General features: G+C 53.3%; 2 protein-coding genes across 2 annotated transcripts; one reads left to right on the top strand and one right to left on the bottom strand.

The window, feature by feature from the left end:
- Positions 1–205: 205 nt before the first annotated feature.
- On the bottom strand, positions 206–5,924 carry TGAM01_v207546 (fatty acid synthase subunit alpha reductase; the record flags this gene model as incomplete). Its single annotated transcript, XM_018805580.1, has 3 exons — positions 206–316; positions 374–5,316; positions 5,399–5,924. 3 exons carry the CDS (start codon positions 5,922–5,924, stop codon positions 206–208), a joined length of 5,580 nt encoding a protein of 1,859 aa, XP_018661240.1.
- A 2,784-nt stretch (positions 5,925–8,708) lies between these two features.
- Positions 8,709–15,014, top strand: TGAM01_v207545 (hypothetical protein; the record flags this gene model as incomplete). Its single annotated transcript, XM_018805579.1, has 1 exon — positions 8,709–15,014. One exon carries the CDS (start codon positions 8,709–8,711, stop codon positions 15,012–15,014), a length of 6,306 nt encoding a protein of 2,101 aa, XP_018661239.1.
- Between the last annotated feature and the right edge of the window lie 272 nt (positions 15,015–15,286).

Here is a 15,286-nt window from a genome sequence, read left to right as displayed (position 1 = left end):
GGCCATCTAACTAAAACATCCTTATGATAATCGTCCGTTAAAAAGTCTAGTAAATTTGTTCTTCTCGTCATAGGTCATCAGTCCCATGATACACATAAAATCCCAAGTCATTAAGCCTCCTACTTTACAACAACGCCGCTCTCATTTTAAACTTATTCACACCCCATTGTAACATGATATGTAACCCAACGCACACATGTGTCTCTTAAAAGTGAGCAACAGCAACGGCAACAGCCTGCTTATCAGCATGCGAGATGGAGACGGAAACCTCCTTCACGCCAGCCTGTTTAGCAGCAGCAGCCGCATCGCCATGAAGCTATTCAAACATGTTAGCAATCTCTCTTCGAATACGTGTTGGGCAGTATCAACTTACAGTAACAGTAGGGGCGCCAGAGTCATCCTTGAGGATCTCAATATCCTTCAGGGCAGCGCCGGCTCCCTTGCTGGCGACACCAAGAGACTTAAAGACTGCCTCCTTGGCGCTCCATCGGCCAGCGAATGAGCTCTGGGGGCTAGCAGAGCTCTTGCAGTAAGCAATCTCCTGGCTAGTGAAGTTGCGCTCGATAAAAGTGTCATTCTCAATGTTGATGGCAGAGATATCCTCAACATCTACGCCAACGTTGCTGCTCTTGCTTGTCACCTTGTGGGCGAGCGCCTCAATGATCTGCTGTGTCTCCTTGACAGTGACAGCAGGGACAATCTTTTCGGACGCCTTCATGAAGTTATCGGCATACTTGAGCTCCTTGGTCTTCTTGTCTTCGGTGACACGAGCATCAGGGTTCATCAGAACCTCGCTGAGCTGCTCATCGGTGTAAGGAGCGTGAGCCTTGGGGACGAACAGAGTGTTGCTGATCATGCCGTTGTGGAAGAATCGGTAAGCCTTCTTCTGTCGGGCCTCAACCTTGGCACAGTACTCCTGGTATGTCTTTTCGTCGAGAACGGCAAACAGGTATCTGGGGTGGACACCGACTGCCTGGGCTCCCTTCTGTCCGAAACCGAACGAGGTGAGAGAGAAAGCCTTGACTCCATCAGTCTGGATGCTACGGCTGGGGTAAACAATTAGATCGTAGTCCTCCATGATGGGGTCAATGTTGTCGGCATTCCTGTTACCAGGAACCAGACCAGTGTTCAGGATTTGCAGACCACCGTTCAACATCCAAGCACCGGCAGCACCCTTGGGATGACCTGTCAGGAACTTCTGGAAGACACCCAGGACGGCGTTACCCTTGCTTCGGCCAAGGTGACGCAGCTGCTGGCAAACGGCAGAGGACTCGTTCTTGTCGTTGGCACCGGTGGATGTACCGTGGAAAGAGGCAACCTTCAGGTCGTCAATGGTAAGACCCCATGTTGCAAGAGCACCACGGAGGGGAGCAATGGAGGGATCGCTCTTCCAGAAATTGTTGCCCATGCTTCGGAGGAGCTCCTTTTCTTGTCTCGCAGCCTCCCTCTGGATGTGTGCAACGCGATCCTGAGCATACTCCTTCTCGTCAAAGACACCGCCCTGAGACTTCATAGCATCGATTTCATCGTGCAAGAACTCCAGCTCAGATTCTTCCCATTGCTTAATCGTCTTCTTGCGGCGCTCAATCTGTCGGCGGCGGTAGTTGATGTCAAGCAGTGGCGAAGGGAACTTGCCAGCGTGCTCACGCGCAGACGTGAGAACACCCTTGCCAGGAGCAGGGACGGAACGTCCAATCTTGTCAGAGGCAGTGGTGGTGTAAGCAAGGATACCGTGAATAGGGACTCCCATATCCAGGGCAAGCTTGGCTGTCATGATGACCTGGACACCACATCCCTGAGACTCCATAAAGCCGTTTCGGGTAGTGGTCGTAGGACGTGACATTTCGCCAGGAGTACGGCCATGAGCAAACTCATCCACAGAGTTGCTGGTGGCCTTCATGTTGGCGAACTCGTAAGAGCCTTCCTCACCAAAGTCGTCGAGACCACCGACAAGACAGATGCGAGCCTTGCCTTCCAAAATGGTCTCCACACCTATGTCGACAGACTCAATAGCGGTGGCACAAGCTCCGACAGGGGTCTTAATAGGTCCAGACGAAGAAAGCAGCAACATGTTCACCCAAGCAGGCATAGTGTTGATGAAGGACTCCTGCAAGATATCGTTCTGAAGAGGCTTGTCTTGGAATCTGGCCTTGTGCATGCCACGCAGGGCCGTAGCACCACCCATACCAGAGCCGACAATGTTACCAACTTCAGAGACGTGGACATACTTGTAAAACTCGTATGGGTCGGTAATACCAGAGGACAGGAGAGCCTCAGCGGTCGACACGAGAAGGAACAAGGTGACAGGGTCCACTTGGCTGACAATGTCGTCGGGGATACCATATCGCTTGGGGTCCCAGCCAGTTGGGATCTGGCCAGCGACGAGTCTGTCGAAGCGCAGAGCCTTGGGGATCCAGAGCGAGGCGCCCTTCTTGACTCGGACAGTGAACTCTCCAGACTCGGGGATCTCGAAAATCTCCACCTTGTCACCGTGTTCTCGTCGGAACTCTTCGGCAGTCTCCTTGGAGGCCTCGAATGGCTCAAGGTCCTCTTCAATGACAACCTCGTGAAGCAGCTGCTTCTTGTTGGGGTCATATCCATCAAACAGCTCAGGCTCAATCAGACGGATACCGGCGTGGTCCAGAATGAACTTCTCGTACTTTTGCTTGACGTCCTTGTCGTCGACGGGCTCACCAGTCTTAGCGTCAACCCAGCCAGCGTAAGGCTTGCCCTTGAGAGGACCATTGTGGTTCTTGATGAGACCCATAATCCAGGCCATTTCAATGCAGCCTTCGAGAGAGAATTCGCCATGAGCCTCCATCTCCCATCGGGTTCGAGAGTTACCCCAAGGACCGACTTCTGCGAAACCGGTGACAACGACTACCTTCTCCAGGTCGACCATGCCCTTGAGCTGGTCATTAAGAGGGGCGACCTCGGTCTTCCAGTCGGGAAGATGAGGGAAGTCAAACTTGATGTTGGCACGAGGCTCGATGGTCTTCTTCTTGTAAAGAACCTCAGAGTCGGCTCCGTTGACAATAGTGTTCTCGATAGCGCTCTCCTTAGAAACGATTCTACGGATCTCACTGGTTTCCATGATATCCTTGCGAAGCTTGGTCATGGCCTCGTTCAGGTTGGGGATGAATTGCAAACCACCGTTCAAGTCGGCAAAGACAGGCTCTGACTGGCAGAGGTCGACAATGGTAGCGGACATCAGACCCAGGAGGTTGAAAGCCATCTCTTGCTGAGAGAAAGTTCGGACACCAAACGCCTCAACACCCTCGGCAACAATGTTGTTGCCAGACATGAGACCAGTACCGCGAGTCCATCCAATAACAGCACCGCAAATTGTGAGGTAGTGGCCCCAGTCTTCGGAGTGCCATCGGTTGAAGAGAGTCTCAAGAGCCAGCTTAGATTCGGAGTAGAGACCGTCGTTGCCAAAGGTACCGTGGTTGGGAGAAAGGGGAAGGACAACTTGAGCGGGACGAGTTTCGAAGCCTCGCTCAGCCTTCTGAGCCTTGACGTAACCAAGCATGCGGATCAAGTTGGTCAGCATAATACGGTGGGCCAGCTCAGACTTGGAGTCGATGCTATCAATCTGTCGGCCATTCTCAGGGATGGCAGCGAAAGGAACGATGTAGTCGAGATCCCAGCCAAGACCAGTCTTAGCGTCGTAGATGTAATTGACGAGGGCTTCCACGTCCTGCTTGCTTCCCTGGTTGAAGGGGACAACAACGATTTGAGATCCGCGAGAGCCAAAACGGGTGTACATGGACTGATAGTACTCAGTGACCTCTCGGGAGAATCGACTGGTAGTGACCACAACCTTGGCACCTCCGCTGACGAGGCCCTGCAGAACCTCGGCACCAATGGATCCGGCACCAGCACCAGTCATCAAAACATACTTGTCTTGGAACGTGACGCCGTCCTTGGCAGCCTGCTCGAGAGAGTTGAGGTAGACAGCAGTGAGCTTCTTGCTGTAGTCCCAGCCGTGAAGTGTCTTTCTCTTGAGATGGAGGAAGGGAATGGTCTCGACCCTGCCCTTGTTCAGGTTGGTGCCCTTCAGGGTCGGCTTTCGGCCCTTGCCGTTCTCCTTGAGAATCTGGCTCTCGTTCATGGCCAGGGAGCGCAAAACATCACCGTACAAGCTCTTGATTTCGAGCTGAGAGGTCTTGGACATCTTGTGTTGCTGCTTGATCAACTTGTAGATACGCTGCAGGTCGTTCTGAACCTTGGTGCGGTTGCCATACTCGGAGATCTTTCCGCCCTCGGCCATCTGCTGAACGTAGTGCTCGAGTTTTCTGCAGCTGGCGCGAGGAACTTCCTCATAGTTGAGGTTACCACGCGCATCCACGGTGGTGCGAGGACCTGTGGGAACGGCAACGTCCTTGTAGACAGGAGACAGCTCCAATACTTCCTTGCAGTTCTCAATGAGCTGCTGGCCAAGTTCCTTGGCGAGCTGGTAGGTTTCACCGCGCTCAGTGGGGCAGTTATCGATGTGGTACTGCATGAACTCGAGGAGCTTGGGGTTTGACTTGTTCATGATGCGGATGCACTGGCTGACAATTTCACGGTCGACAGTCTGCAGTCTACCGAAAATAATGTCATAGTACATGGTGAGCGCATCTTGACGAGCCCAATTCCAGGACGAGTCGTAAGATCTCGCCTTCAATGGGCTGAAGACGGGCTCAATACCAGAGGCATAAAAGTCGCCGTGCTCTGCGGTCCACAGGTCGAGCTGGGCCTGAAGGACCTTTTCTGATTTTTGAGACTCAATGTGCGCCTTGTCGCCCGACCTGAGGTCGATCTTGAGGTATCGGGCAAAGAGCTCGAGCTGCTGCTTGAACAGCGCTCGCTGGTCCTTGGTGAGGGCGTCAATGGCAGCGGGATCCATCATCATGCCTCCCGAGCCGCCTTCGGAACCACCAGAAGCTGCCGTGGATGTCAGGCTGATACCGGCACTGGCGGCATATTTCTGGACAACTCCGTCAAGGAAACCCTTAGCCTCGCCTTCGTTGCCTAGACGAGCAGCAGGCTCCATGGTCAAAGCCAACAGCAGTGCTCCGTCTTGTCTACCAGAACCAAGGCCCCATCTTGTTTCCAGGTATTTTCTTGCTACTGTGATATTGAAGCCACCAGGCATCTTCGAGGAGATCAATCTGGCGATGAGTGACTGTGTGTGCTTGCCCAGGTTGCCGTCGAAGGTGGCCTGCATGGAAGCGCTGAGCTCGTCGAGAGGGGTATCTTCGGGCTTCTCAGGCGTTGAGCCGAATTCCTTGCCAAGATCACCGAGAATCTCATTCTGCATAGTGGATTTGCCTATGGATTGTTAGAATTGGTTTCCGAGAAGATTGACACTGAGTACGAAGAAGAATGGAGAATGAAAGAGGGGTTGACTAACCTCCAACCAGATCCTTGATGGCCTTGCTCAGAGGCACATCACTAAGAGACTTTTTGAGCTTTTGCGCAACGATGGTGTGTACAATGTCGACAGCCTGCACTGGCTGATCAGGAACCTGAGCTGCAGGCCCTGAGGAGGGAGCTGGGGCAGCAGCAGCCGGAGCAGCAGCCGCGGGGGCGCCCGCAGCAGGCTGGCTGGGGGCATCTGATGAGCTGGCCGCAGCGGGCTCGGGCTCTTCTTCAATGGGGTCGACATCGTAGTAAATCTCTTTGGCGTCTTTGTTGTAGCAGAGGATCTGTCGCTGAACAGACTTGGCAGCGTCGTAGGCTTCGTATTTGGACGCCAATGTGCGCTTGGCCATCACTCCGAGGGTATCTGCGGGACCAACTTCGACGATGCGCTCGGCCGTTTTCTCTGCCAGGAACACATCCTGAGTCTCAATCCACCTGACGGGAGAGGCGAACTGGTATGCTAGAAGCTCAACGAGGAGCGTGTGGGCGAGCTCTTGCTCAACTTCAGGACGCATGGTGGCGGTGGTGCGTCGTGAGGGCGTATCAATTAAAAGGATGGAGGGGAGGTTATTCGGAGTCGAGAATCAGGCCGCAGGTAATGTGGATTGCGGTTCTCAAACGTCTTCCCGGGAGACGTTTATGGTTATTGTTTGTTGCTTGGGCTTGTCGACCAAGTCTTGGTGTTCTGAACCGACTCTCCGTACCTTGGAGGGGCTACAGGGAGGAGAGAAGGGCTTTGCAGAGGGCAAGGAGGAGAGATAGGGAGACGGGAAGAAAGCGGGATGTTAAGATTATGATTAGAGGCGGACTCAAAGACTTCCCCGCCGACTGAGGTGCGAGAAAAGCTGGATTCGACCAAGGGCAATGCGAGGCACGACTTATTCCAATTCCCCCGGCGATGGTTGGACGGATAGAAGGAAGCGAGCCTCGATTGTTGAATCCACGACCCACCGTCAGTGGACGACGACGAAAAAAAGATTGGGGGGGAATACGGCGGCGGTACTTGAGTACAAGGCAGTTACATCGAGTCTCACACGCCACGCGGTTTCTGCAGGTGGCTCTAGCTTGCTCTTGCTGCCTTTGGCTTCTCAACCAGATTCGCGCACTAAGCTACAGGGGGCTTAGGCCGCTGGAGCCGGCTTTGGGTGCCGTGGCGCGGGTCCAGCATGAAGCCACTTCTACGGCGAGCAGAGAATATTGCTCAGCTTAGCCCTCAGCGGGGTCTTTTCGCGGCGGCGGGCGCCTGGAGTACTCTGTCTGTATCTCATACATGCCAGCGAGCATGGCAACGCTCAATTGTTGCGAGACAGGCAGTATGGCACAGTAATTACGTGCAAAAGAGGGAGCATGCTGGGGTGGTGAATTCCGGCCGCTGAGTCGGGTTTCAGGGTCCTGATAAGAATTTTCCATATCGATACGACCCGGCTGTCCCTTGAATGGCTTGGCTGCTAAGATAAGGCCAAAAAAAAAAGTTTGTTGCACCCCGCCACTCGCAAATGCTGTTTCGATGGGAAGGGGGGCAATGCGCGAAGGTACAGGTACCGCTACCAGGGAAGCACGTCCCCTACAATGAACACATCCATCCGCAGCATCCAGAGCAACCGTCGTTCATCGCTGGTCTGTCTCAAACAACGCATGATGGAATCATTAGTTTTTACGTGTCAGAATGTGTATCTATGGTAAAGTTTAAGGGGTTGAGCCGACCAATGGAATCTCGGCTGGTGTTTGGCTGTGGATTTAGACTCACAAAGCGTCCCCAACTGGAGGGGCATTTCGAAGCATATCAATATGACACTTGGCTGGCCTTCTGACCGTTGCATTGGGTTCCATGCGTGTTGTCTGCCTACCAGCATATGACGATTGCCAATAGCCGCTTGCGGGCCGACGGGCTCGATCAACTTCCGCCAATGATTCCATGAAAGCTCGTAGATACGTGTAAGACGTTGTATGTCCGAAAGGAGTCGGATGAAGGCTGGGGATTACTAAAAGAAGCTTCAAAATGTTGAAGCCCCAAAAGGATTGTGAAGGATTATCAAATGTCTCCGGGCTTGGTATACTTGCATTGATGCTGGGATAAGTTGGTTTGTTTACTTGGTTTGTTTACTTCTGGTTTACTGATCTTGCTCTGTTTACTGATCTCCCACCGGCCTCAGCTGTCGACGGCGGCACTTGAAGCAGCGCTCATTGCTTGTATACTCGGCAGGTAGTAGGATGAAGGTTTGCATCGCATCCCACTGGAGGCCGATATATTCTAATGAATTGAAGTTGATAGACAGTTGTCAATTGAGTTTCCACCTCACCCTCGTGGTAAAAGAAACAACCGGCATGGCGTCTACTTGTAGTACTACTAGTAGTAATTTTGCCATTCAGTATCTCTATCAAGGTAGGCAATTCACTACGTCGCTTGCATGTAAATCTCTCACCTCAGCCTGACGGTTTTCTCTAACATTCTTCTCTCTCCAATTATCTGCGCCTCATTAACCAGCCACTTATGCATGAACAAGAGGTTGCGTTGCATCGAGATAGATCCTCTCTGCATGATAGCATGCTCAACGCTCTAGGCTGCGGTATCCTCCCTTCATAGAAATGGGGTTGCTTGTACCGGTACTTATCGCTGTCCATGGTGGGGTCCAGTCGTTGCTCTGGGGCAAGGGGAAATTCTGGACTTATCCCCAACAGAACTAAATTTTTTGGCGAGTGTGTTGCGAAAAGTAAAGCTCCCTCCACGAGATCGCGGCGTAGGGCCCAATGTACATGCGCTGTACATCGCTATCCTGGCCATTGGTAGCGATTGTGATTTTTCATTAGCGCCGCCGCGACTTGGACGTTGAGCGGCATCTGGACCCTAAATCCCGGCTTCACCTCCCCCTCCTCTCGTCCGGCTCCCTCTTTTCCTAATAGTGGCCGCACTGCTCTTCTTCCCTTCTTCTTCATCTATCTTCATCCTGCTTTTGTTGGTGTGATTGTGCATTGCTGCTCTCACGTCTCCAAGCTTGCCCGCCCTGCTCTTTTTGCCAACCATCTGTAAGACTTCGCTTCTTCAGGCAACCATTTTCTTCTTTCGTTTGGGCTGGGCTTTGCGCGCCTTTGAAATAAAAAAAGCTTCAAATTGGTCTCCAATTTCTGCAAAACAGACAAAGACATCGGAGTGACATCCTGTCTTTGACTTAATAGTTCTTAATTGCATTAGGTATGCCATCCACTGAATCCGCCACAACGTGGGAAGGAGAGAGTAAAAGAATCCCACTGACCAGAGTACCCCGCAGACTCAATCTTCTTTATACCCTCACACCGCCATCATGTACGGGACTGCGACTGGCCCTCAGACGGGCATCTCTACTCCTCGATCTAGCGCTTCACTGCGACCTCTGACTCTGTCCCACGGCTCTCTCGAAACCTCCTTTCTCGTCCCGACCAACCTCCACTTCCACGCTTCTGAATTGAAAGATCGGTTTGTTGTCAACCTACCTCCAGCAACCGACGAGCTCGCTCAAGATGACGAGCCTTCATCCATACCCGAGCTGGTTGCCAGATACCTGGGCTTCATTGCCGCAGACGTAGAGGAAGGAGAGGATGATTCGCAGGGTTCCTATGAGGAGGTCCTCAAGCTCATTCTTAACGAGTTCGAGCGAGCTTTCCTGCAGGGCAATGAAGTCCACGCTCTGGCAGCAACCTTGCCCGGGATTGAGTCGAAAAAGCTCGAGGTAATTCGATGCTACTACAATGCTCGGGCCGTCTCAAACCGGACAATCAAGCCTCACGAGTCTGCCCTTCTGAGAGCTGCTGACGACAACTCAGCCAAGATCTACACCATCTTTGGCGGCCAGGGTAACATCGAGGAGTACTTTGACGAGCTTCGCCAGATTTCCAAGACATACTCAAGCTTTGTTGGAGAGCTCATTGCGAATGCTGCCGAGCTTCTGCAGACTCTGTCCAGCCACCCCAGCGCGGAGAAGATGTTCCCCAAGGGACTGGATATTCTGAACTGGCTTCACAGGCCAGAGGCCACTCCAGATGTCGACTATCTGATTACCGCACCCGTCAGTTTCCCTTTGATTGGACTGGTTCAGATGGCACACTACGAGGTTACTTGCAAGGTTTTGGGCATTCACCCTGGTCTCCTCAGAGAGCGAATCAGCGGAACCACTGGTCACTCCCAAGGTATTGTCATGGCAGCTGCCACGGCCGCGGCCGACTCTTGGGATTCGTGGCGCGAAATCACCACCTCTATTCTGACCGTTCTGTTCTGGATTGGTACACGAAGCCAGCAGGCCTTCCCTACTACATCAATGACTCCGACAATGCTTCGAGAGTCTCAGGAGCACGGTGAAGGTCTTCCCACGCCAATGTTGAGCATCCGTGACCTGTCCCAGGAGGAAGTTCAGAGGCACATTGACGCCACAAACCAATACCTTCCTCCCCACCGTCACATTGGCGTTTCTCTCATCAACAGCCCTCGCAACCTCGTTGTCACTGGTCCTCCCACCTCGCTGTACGGTTTGAACTCTCAACTCCGCAAGGTGAAGGCCCCGACCGGTCTGGATCAGACCCGAGTTCCTCACACCGAGCGAAAGGTCCGATTCTCCAACAGATTCCTTCCCATCACCGCTCCTTTCCACAGCAAGTACCTGGAAGACGCCACTGTTCTCATTGATGAAGACCTCAAGAACATCAGCATCGACTCCAGTGCTCTGGGAATTCCAGTTTACGACACCAACACTGGCAAGGACCTTCGTGCTGAAGCCAATGGCAACATTGTGCCGGCTTTGGTCCGACTCATCACCCGAGACCCTGTTAACTGGGAGAAGGCGACGGTCTTCCCCCAGGCGAGCCACATCCTTGATTTTGGCCCAGGCGGCATCTCTGGCCTTGGAGCCCTGACCAGCCGAAACAAGGAGGGAACAGGTATCCGCGTCATCCTTGCTGGTACCATTGAGGGCACCATGGGCGAGCTTGGATACAAGCCTGAGATCTTTGATAGGGATGAGGAGAACGCCGTCAAGTTTGCCGTTGATTGGGTCAAGGAGCACGGCCCACGCTTGATCAAGACAGCGAGCGGCGAAAAGTACGTGGACACCAAGATGAGCCGTCTTCTTGGTATACCTCCCATCATGGTTGCTGGTATGACACCTGCAACTGTCCCGTGGGACTTTGTTGCGGCTACCATGAATGCTGGTTACCATATCGAGCTTGCTGGTGGTGGCTACTTCAATGCCAAGAACATGACTACGGCACTCGAGAAGATCGAAAAGGCCATTCCCGCCGGCCGCGGTATCACTGTCAACCTCATCTACGTCAACCCTCGCGCCATGGGCTGGCAAATCCCCCTGCTTGGCCGACTCCGTGCTGACGGTGTGCCGATTGAAGGTTTGACCATTGGTGCTGGTGTCCCCTCGATCGAGGTCGCCCAAGAGTACATTGAGACTCTGGGATTGAAGCACATTGCCTTCAAGCCTGGTTCAGTTGAAGCCATCCAAGCCGTCATCAACATTGCCAAAGCTAACCCCACCTTCCCTGTTATTATGCAGTGGACTGGTGGCCGTGGCGGTGGTCATCACTCTTTTGAAGATTTCCACCAGCCTGTTCTTCAGATGTACGGCCGCATCCGCAGACAGGAGAACATCATCCTGGTTGCAGGCAGTGGCTTCGGCGGTGCTGATGATACCTACCCATACCTCACTGGTGACTGGGCCAAGAAGTACGGATACCCCCCCATGCCCTTTGACGGCTGCTTGTTTGGTAGCCGTATGATGGTAGCCAAGGAGGCGCACACGAGCAAGAACGCCAAGCAGGCCATTATCGACGCTCCTGGTCTCGATGATGGACAGTGGGAAATGACCTACAAGGGCCCTGCCGGTGGCGTCATCACTGTGCGCTCCGAAATGGGCGAGCCAATTCACAAGCTGGCCACTCGTGGTGTCAAGTTCTGGGCTGAGATGGACCAGAAGATTTTCAACATTCCCAAGGAGAAGAGAGTTGCCGAGCTCAAGAAGAACCGAGACCACATCATCAAGAAGCTGAATGACGACTTCCAGAAGGTCTGGTTTGGCTGCAACAAGGATGGCAAGGCCGTGGATCTTGAGGACATGACCTACGCAGAGGTTGTCCGACGTCTGGTTGAGCTGCTCTACGTCAAGCACCAGTCTCGATGGATCGACGCGTCCTATACTAGACTCACTGGTGATTTTATCCACCGAGTCGAGGAGCGATTCACCACCAAGGCTGGCCAGCCTTCTCTCCTCCAAAGCTATGCTGACCTTGCGGAGCCTTTCAGCACTGTGGACCGAATCCTCGCCAGCTATCCCGAAGCTGAGCACCAGATCATCAACGCGCAGGATGTTCAATATTTTTTGATTCTGTGCTTGCGCCCCGGCCAGAAGCCTGTCACTTTCATTCCTGCTCTTGACGAGAACTTTGAGTTTTACTTCAAGAAGGACTCTCTGTGGCAGTCTGAAGACCTTGACGCAGTCATTGGCCAGGATGTCGGCCGAACCTGTATTCTTCAGGGTCCTACTGCTGCTAAGTTCTCTACTGTCATTGATGAGCCAATCAAGGACATCCTAGACAACATCCACAATGCTCACATTGCGGCGTTGACCAAGGATCTGTACAACGGCGATGAGGCTTTGATCCCTGCTACTGAATACTTTGGTGGCAAGCTTGTCGATGCAGAGATCCCTCTCGACGTCGAGGGCCTCACTGTCAGCTATGACACTCACAAGAACACCTACCGTCTGTCTTCATCTCCCGCCAGTGCCATGCCTTCACTCGACTCCTGGCTGTCGCTACTTGCGGGACCTAACCGCAACTGGAGACACGCTCTCCTCATGTCGGATGTTGTTGTCCAAGGCCAGAAGTTCCAGACCAACCCTATCCGCCGCATCTTCGCCCCTGTCCGAGGCCTTTACGTCGAGATTCAGTACCCCAACGACCCCTCCAAGACTACCATTGTCGTTAAGGAGCAGCCGAGACACAACCAGTATGTGGATGTGATTGAGGTCAAGCTGAATGGCGAGAAGGAGATTCTCGTCAACATGATCAAGGAGACAACTGCTCTGGGAACTCCGGTTGCTATGCCCTTGAAATTCCTGTACCGCCCCGATGCTGGATATGCTCCCATCCATGAAGTCATGGAGGGCCGCAATGACCGCATCAAGGAATTTTACTGGAAAGCATGGTTCGGAGACGAGCCCTTGGATCTCGATGCCATGGTCACGAGCAAGTTTGACGGAGGCAGCACCACCATCACTGCTGAAGCCATCAACGACTTTGTTCACGCCGTCGGCAACACTGGCGAAGCTTTCGTTGACCGACCTGGCAAGATCATGAATGCGCCCATGGACTTTGCAATTGTGTTGGGATGGAAGGCCATCACTAAGCCCATCTTCCCTCGCACCATTGACGGTGACCTGCTGAAGCTGGTGCATCTTTCCAACGGCTTCCGCATGATTCCTGGCGCTGAGCCCCTCAAGAAGGGCGATGAGGTCTCGACTACTGCACAGATCAATGCCGTCATCAACCAGGACTCTGGCAAGATGGTTGAGGTTTGCGGTACCATCAGCCGCGATGGCAAGCCCGTGATGGAAGTTACCTCTCAATTCCTGTACCGCGGTACCTACACAGACTTTGAGAACACCTTCCAGCGCAAGGACGAGACCCCAGTTCAGGTGCACCTGGCTACGACCAAGGACGTGGCTGTACTGCGATCCAAGCAGTGGTTCACTCTCGACGAGATGCCCAACGAGATCGAATTGCTTGGCCAGACGCTGACATTCCGCCTGCAAAGCCTTGTGCGATTCAAGAACAACAACGTCTTCAGCAGTGTGGAGACCCGCGGTCAGGTCCTGCTGGAGCTGCCCACCAAGGAGGTCATCCAGGTCGCCAGTGTCGATTACGAGGCTGGTGAGTCTCACGGCAACCCCGTCATTGACTACCTTGAGCGTAACGGCACCCCTCTCGACCAACCAGTCAACTTTGAGAATGCCATTCCCCTGAGCGGCAGGACTCCTCTGCAGCTCCGCGCCCCTGCTTCCAACGAGACGTATGCCCGCGTGTCTGGCGATTATAACCCCATCCACGTGTCGCGTGTCTTCTCGGAGTATGCCAACCTTCCCGGCACCATCACTCACGGCATGTACAGCAGCGCTGCGGTCCGAAGCCTGGTTGAAACATGGGCCGCTGAGAACAACATTGGCCGAGTTCGTAGCTTCCACGCTTCGCTGGTTGGCATGGTTCTTCCCAACGACTCGATCCAAGTCAAGCTGCAGCATGTGGGTATGGTGACTGGACGTAAGATCATCAAGCTCGAGGCCAGCAATGCCGAGACGGAGGAGAAGGTTCTTCTGGGTGAGGCCGAAGTTGAGCAGCCTGTGACGGCCTATGTCTTTACTGGACAGGGTTCACAGGAACAGGGCATGGGTATGGATCTCTATGGCAGCAGCCCTGTGGCCAAGGAGGTCTGGGACCGTGCCGACAAGTACCTGCTTGACAACTACGGCTTCTCCATTACCAACATTGTCAAGAACAACCCCAAGGAGCTCACTGTGCACTTTGGTGGCCCTAGGGGTAAGGCCATCCGCCAAAACTACATGGCCATGACTTTCGAGACTGTGGCTGCAGATGGCACCGTCAAGTCTGAGAGAATCTTCAAGGACATTGACGAGAAGACGACCTCTTACACTTACAGATCACCAACTGGCCTGCTGTCAGCTACTCAGTTTACTCAGCCCGCCTTGACCCTGATGGAAAAGGCCAGCTTCGAGGATATGAAGTCCAAGGGACTCGTCCCCCGAGACAGCACCTTTGCCGGTCATTCTCTGGGAGAATACTCTGCCCTGGCAGCCCTGGCAGAGGTCATGCCCATTGAGAGTCTGGTGTCTGTCGTCTTCTACCGTGGTCTGACGATGCAGGTGGCCGTCGAGCGTGACGCCAGCGGTCGATCCAACTACTCCATGTGTGCCGTCAACCCCAGCCGTATCTCAAAGACATTCAACGAGGAGGCCCTTCAGTTTGTCGTCGACAAGATTGCGGAAGAGACTGGCTGGCTGCTGGAGATTGTCAACTACAACATTGCCAACATGCAGTACGTCTGCGCCGGTGACTTGCGCGCTCTGGACACGCTCGGAGGAGTGACCAACTTCCTCAAGATGCAGAAGATTGACATTGAAGAGATGCGCAACAACATTGAGGAGGCCAAGGGCGCTCTGCAGAAGATTATCCGCGGATGCGCTGAAGCAACGCTCAAGAAGCCTCTGCCGTTGGAGCTGGAGCGTGGCTTTGCCACCATCCCTCTCCGAGGCATTGACGTGCCCTTCCACTCGACCTTTTTGCGATCCGGTGTCAAGCCTTTCCGATCCTTCTTGCTCAAAAAGATCCACAAGACTACCATTGACCCGTCCAAGCTGGTGGGCAAGTACATTCCCAACGTGACCGCTAAGCCGTTTGCGCTCACCAAGGAGTACTTTGAGGACGTGTACAAGCTGACTAACTCTCCCAAGATTGGCGCTATCTTGGCCAACTGGGAGAAGTACGTCCAGGATGAGGAGACGACTAGCAGCGAGAGTGGTGCTAGTGCCGACCACGAGGGTGCCGGCCTGGCTGCGTAAGAAATTTGAAGAAGAAAACGGGCGTGACTGACTGGAGGTGATACACAAGAGCATTTGATAGGCGAGATAAGAGCCAATGAACGAGGCGTATTATGGGAAAAGGGTATTACTATGTTATAAATTGGTGGACGGCACGGGACGGGATGAAGGCCAATAGAAGCCTGTGAATTTATGTAATTGTTGATGAATTTGTCATGAAATAGACGTATAATGCAATAGTTTTGATTCCTTTAGTTTGCCTTTTGCCTTTTTGTGTAATCTCTAACGACGTG

This window comes from Trichoderma gamsii, assembly GCF_001481775.2.
Source record: "Trichoderma gamsii strain T6085 chromosome Unknown Scaffold_28.2, whole genome shotgun sequence".
Classification (NCBI taxonomy): Eukaryota; Fungi; Ascomycota; class Sordariomycetes; order Hypocreales; family Hypocreaceae; genus Trichoderma; species Trichoderma gamsii.
Note: the sequence above shows the minus strand (reverse complement) of the source record. Positions and strands in the feature narration are given on the sequence as shown.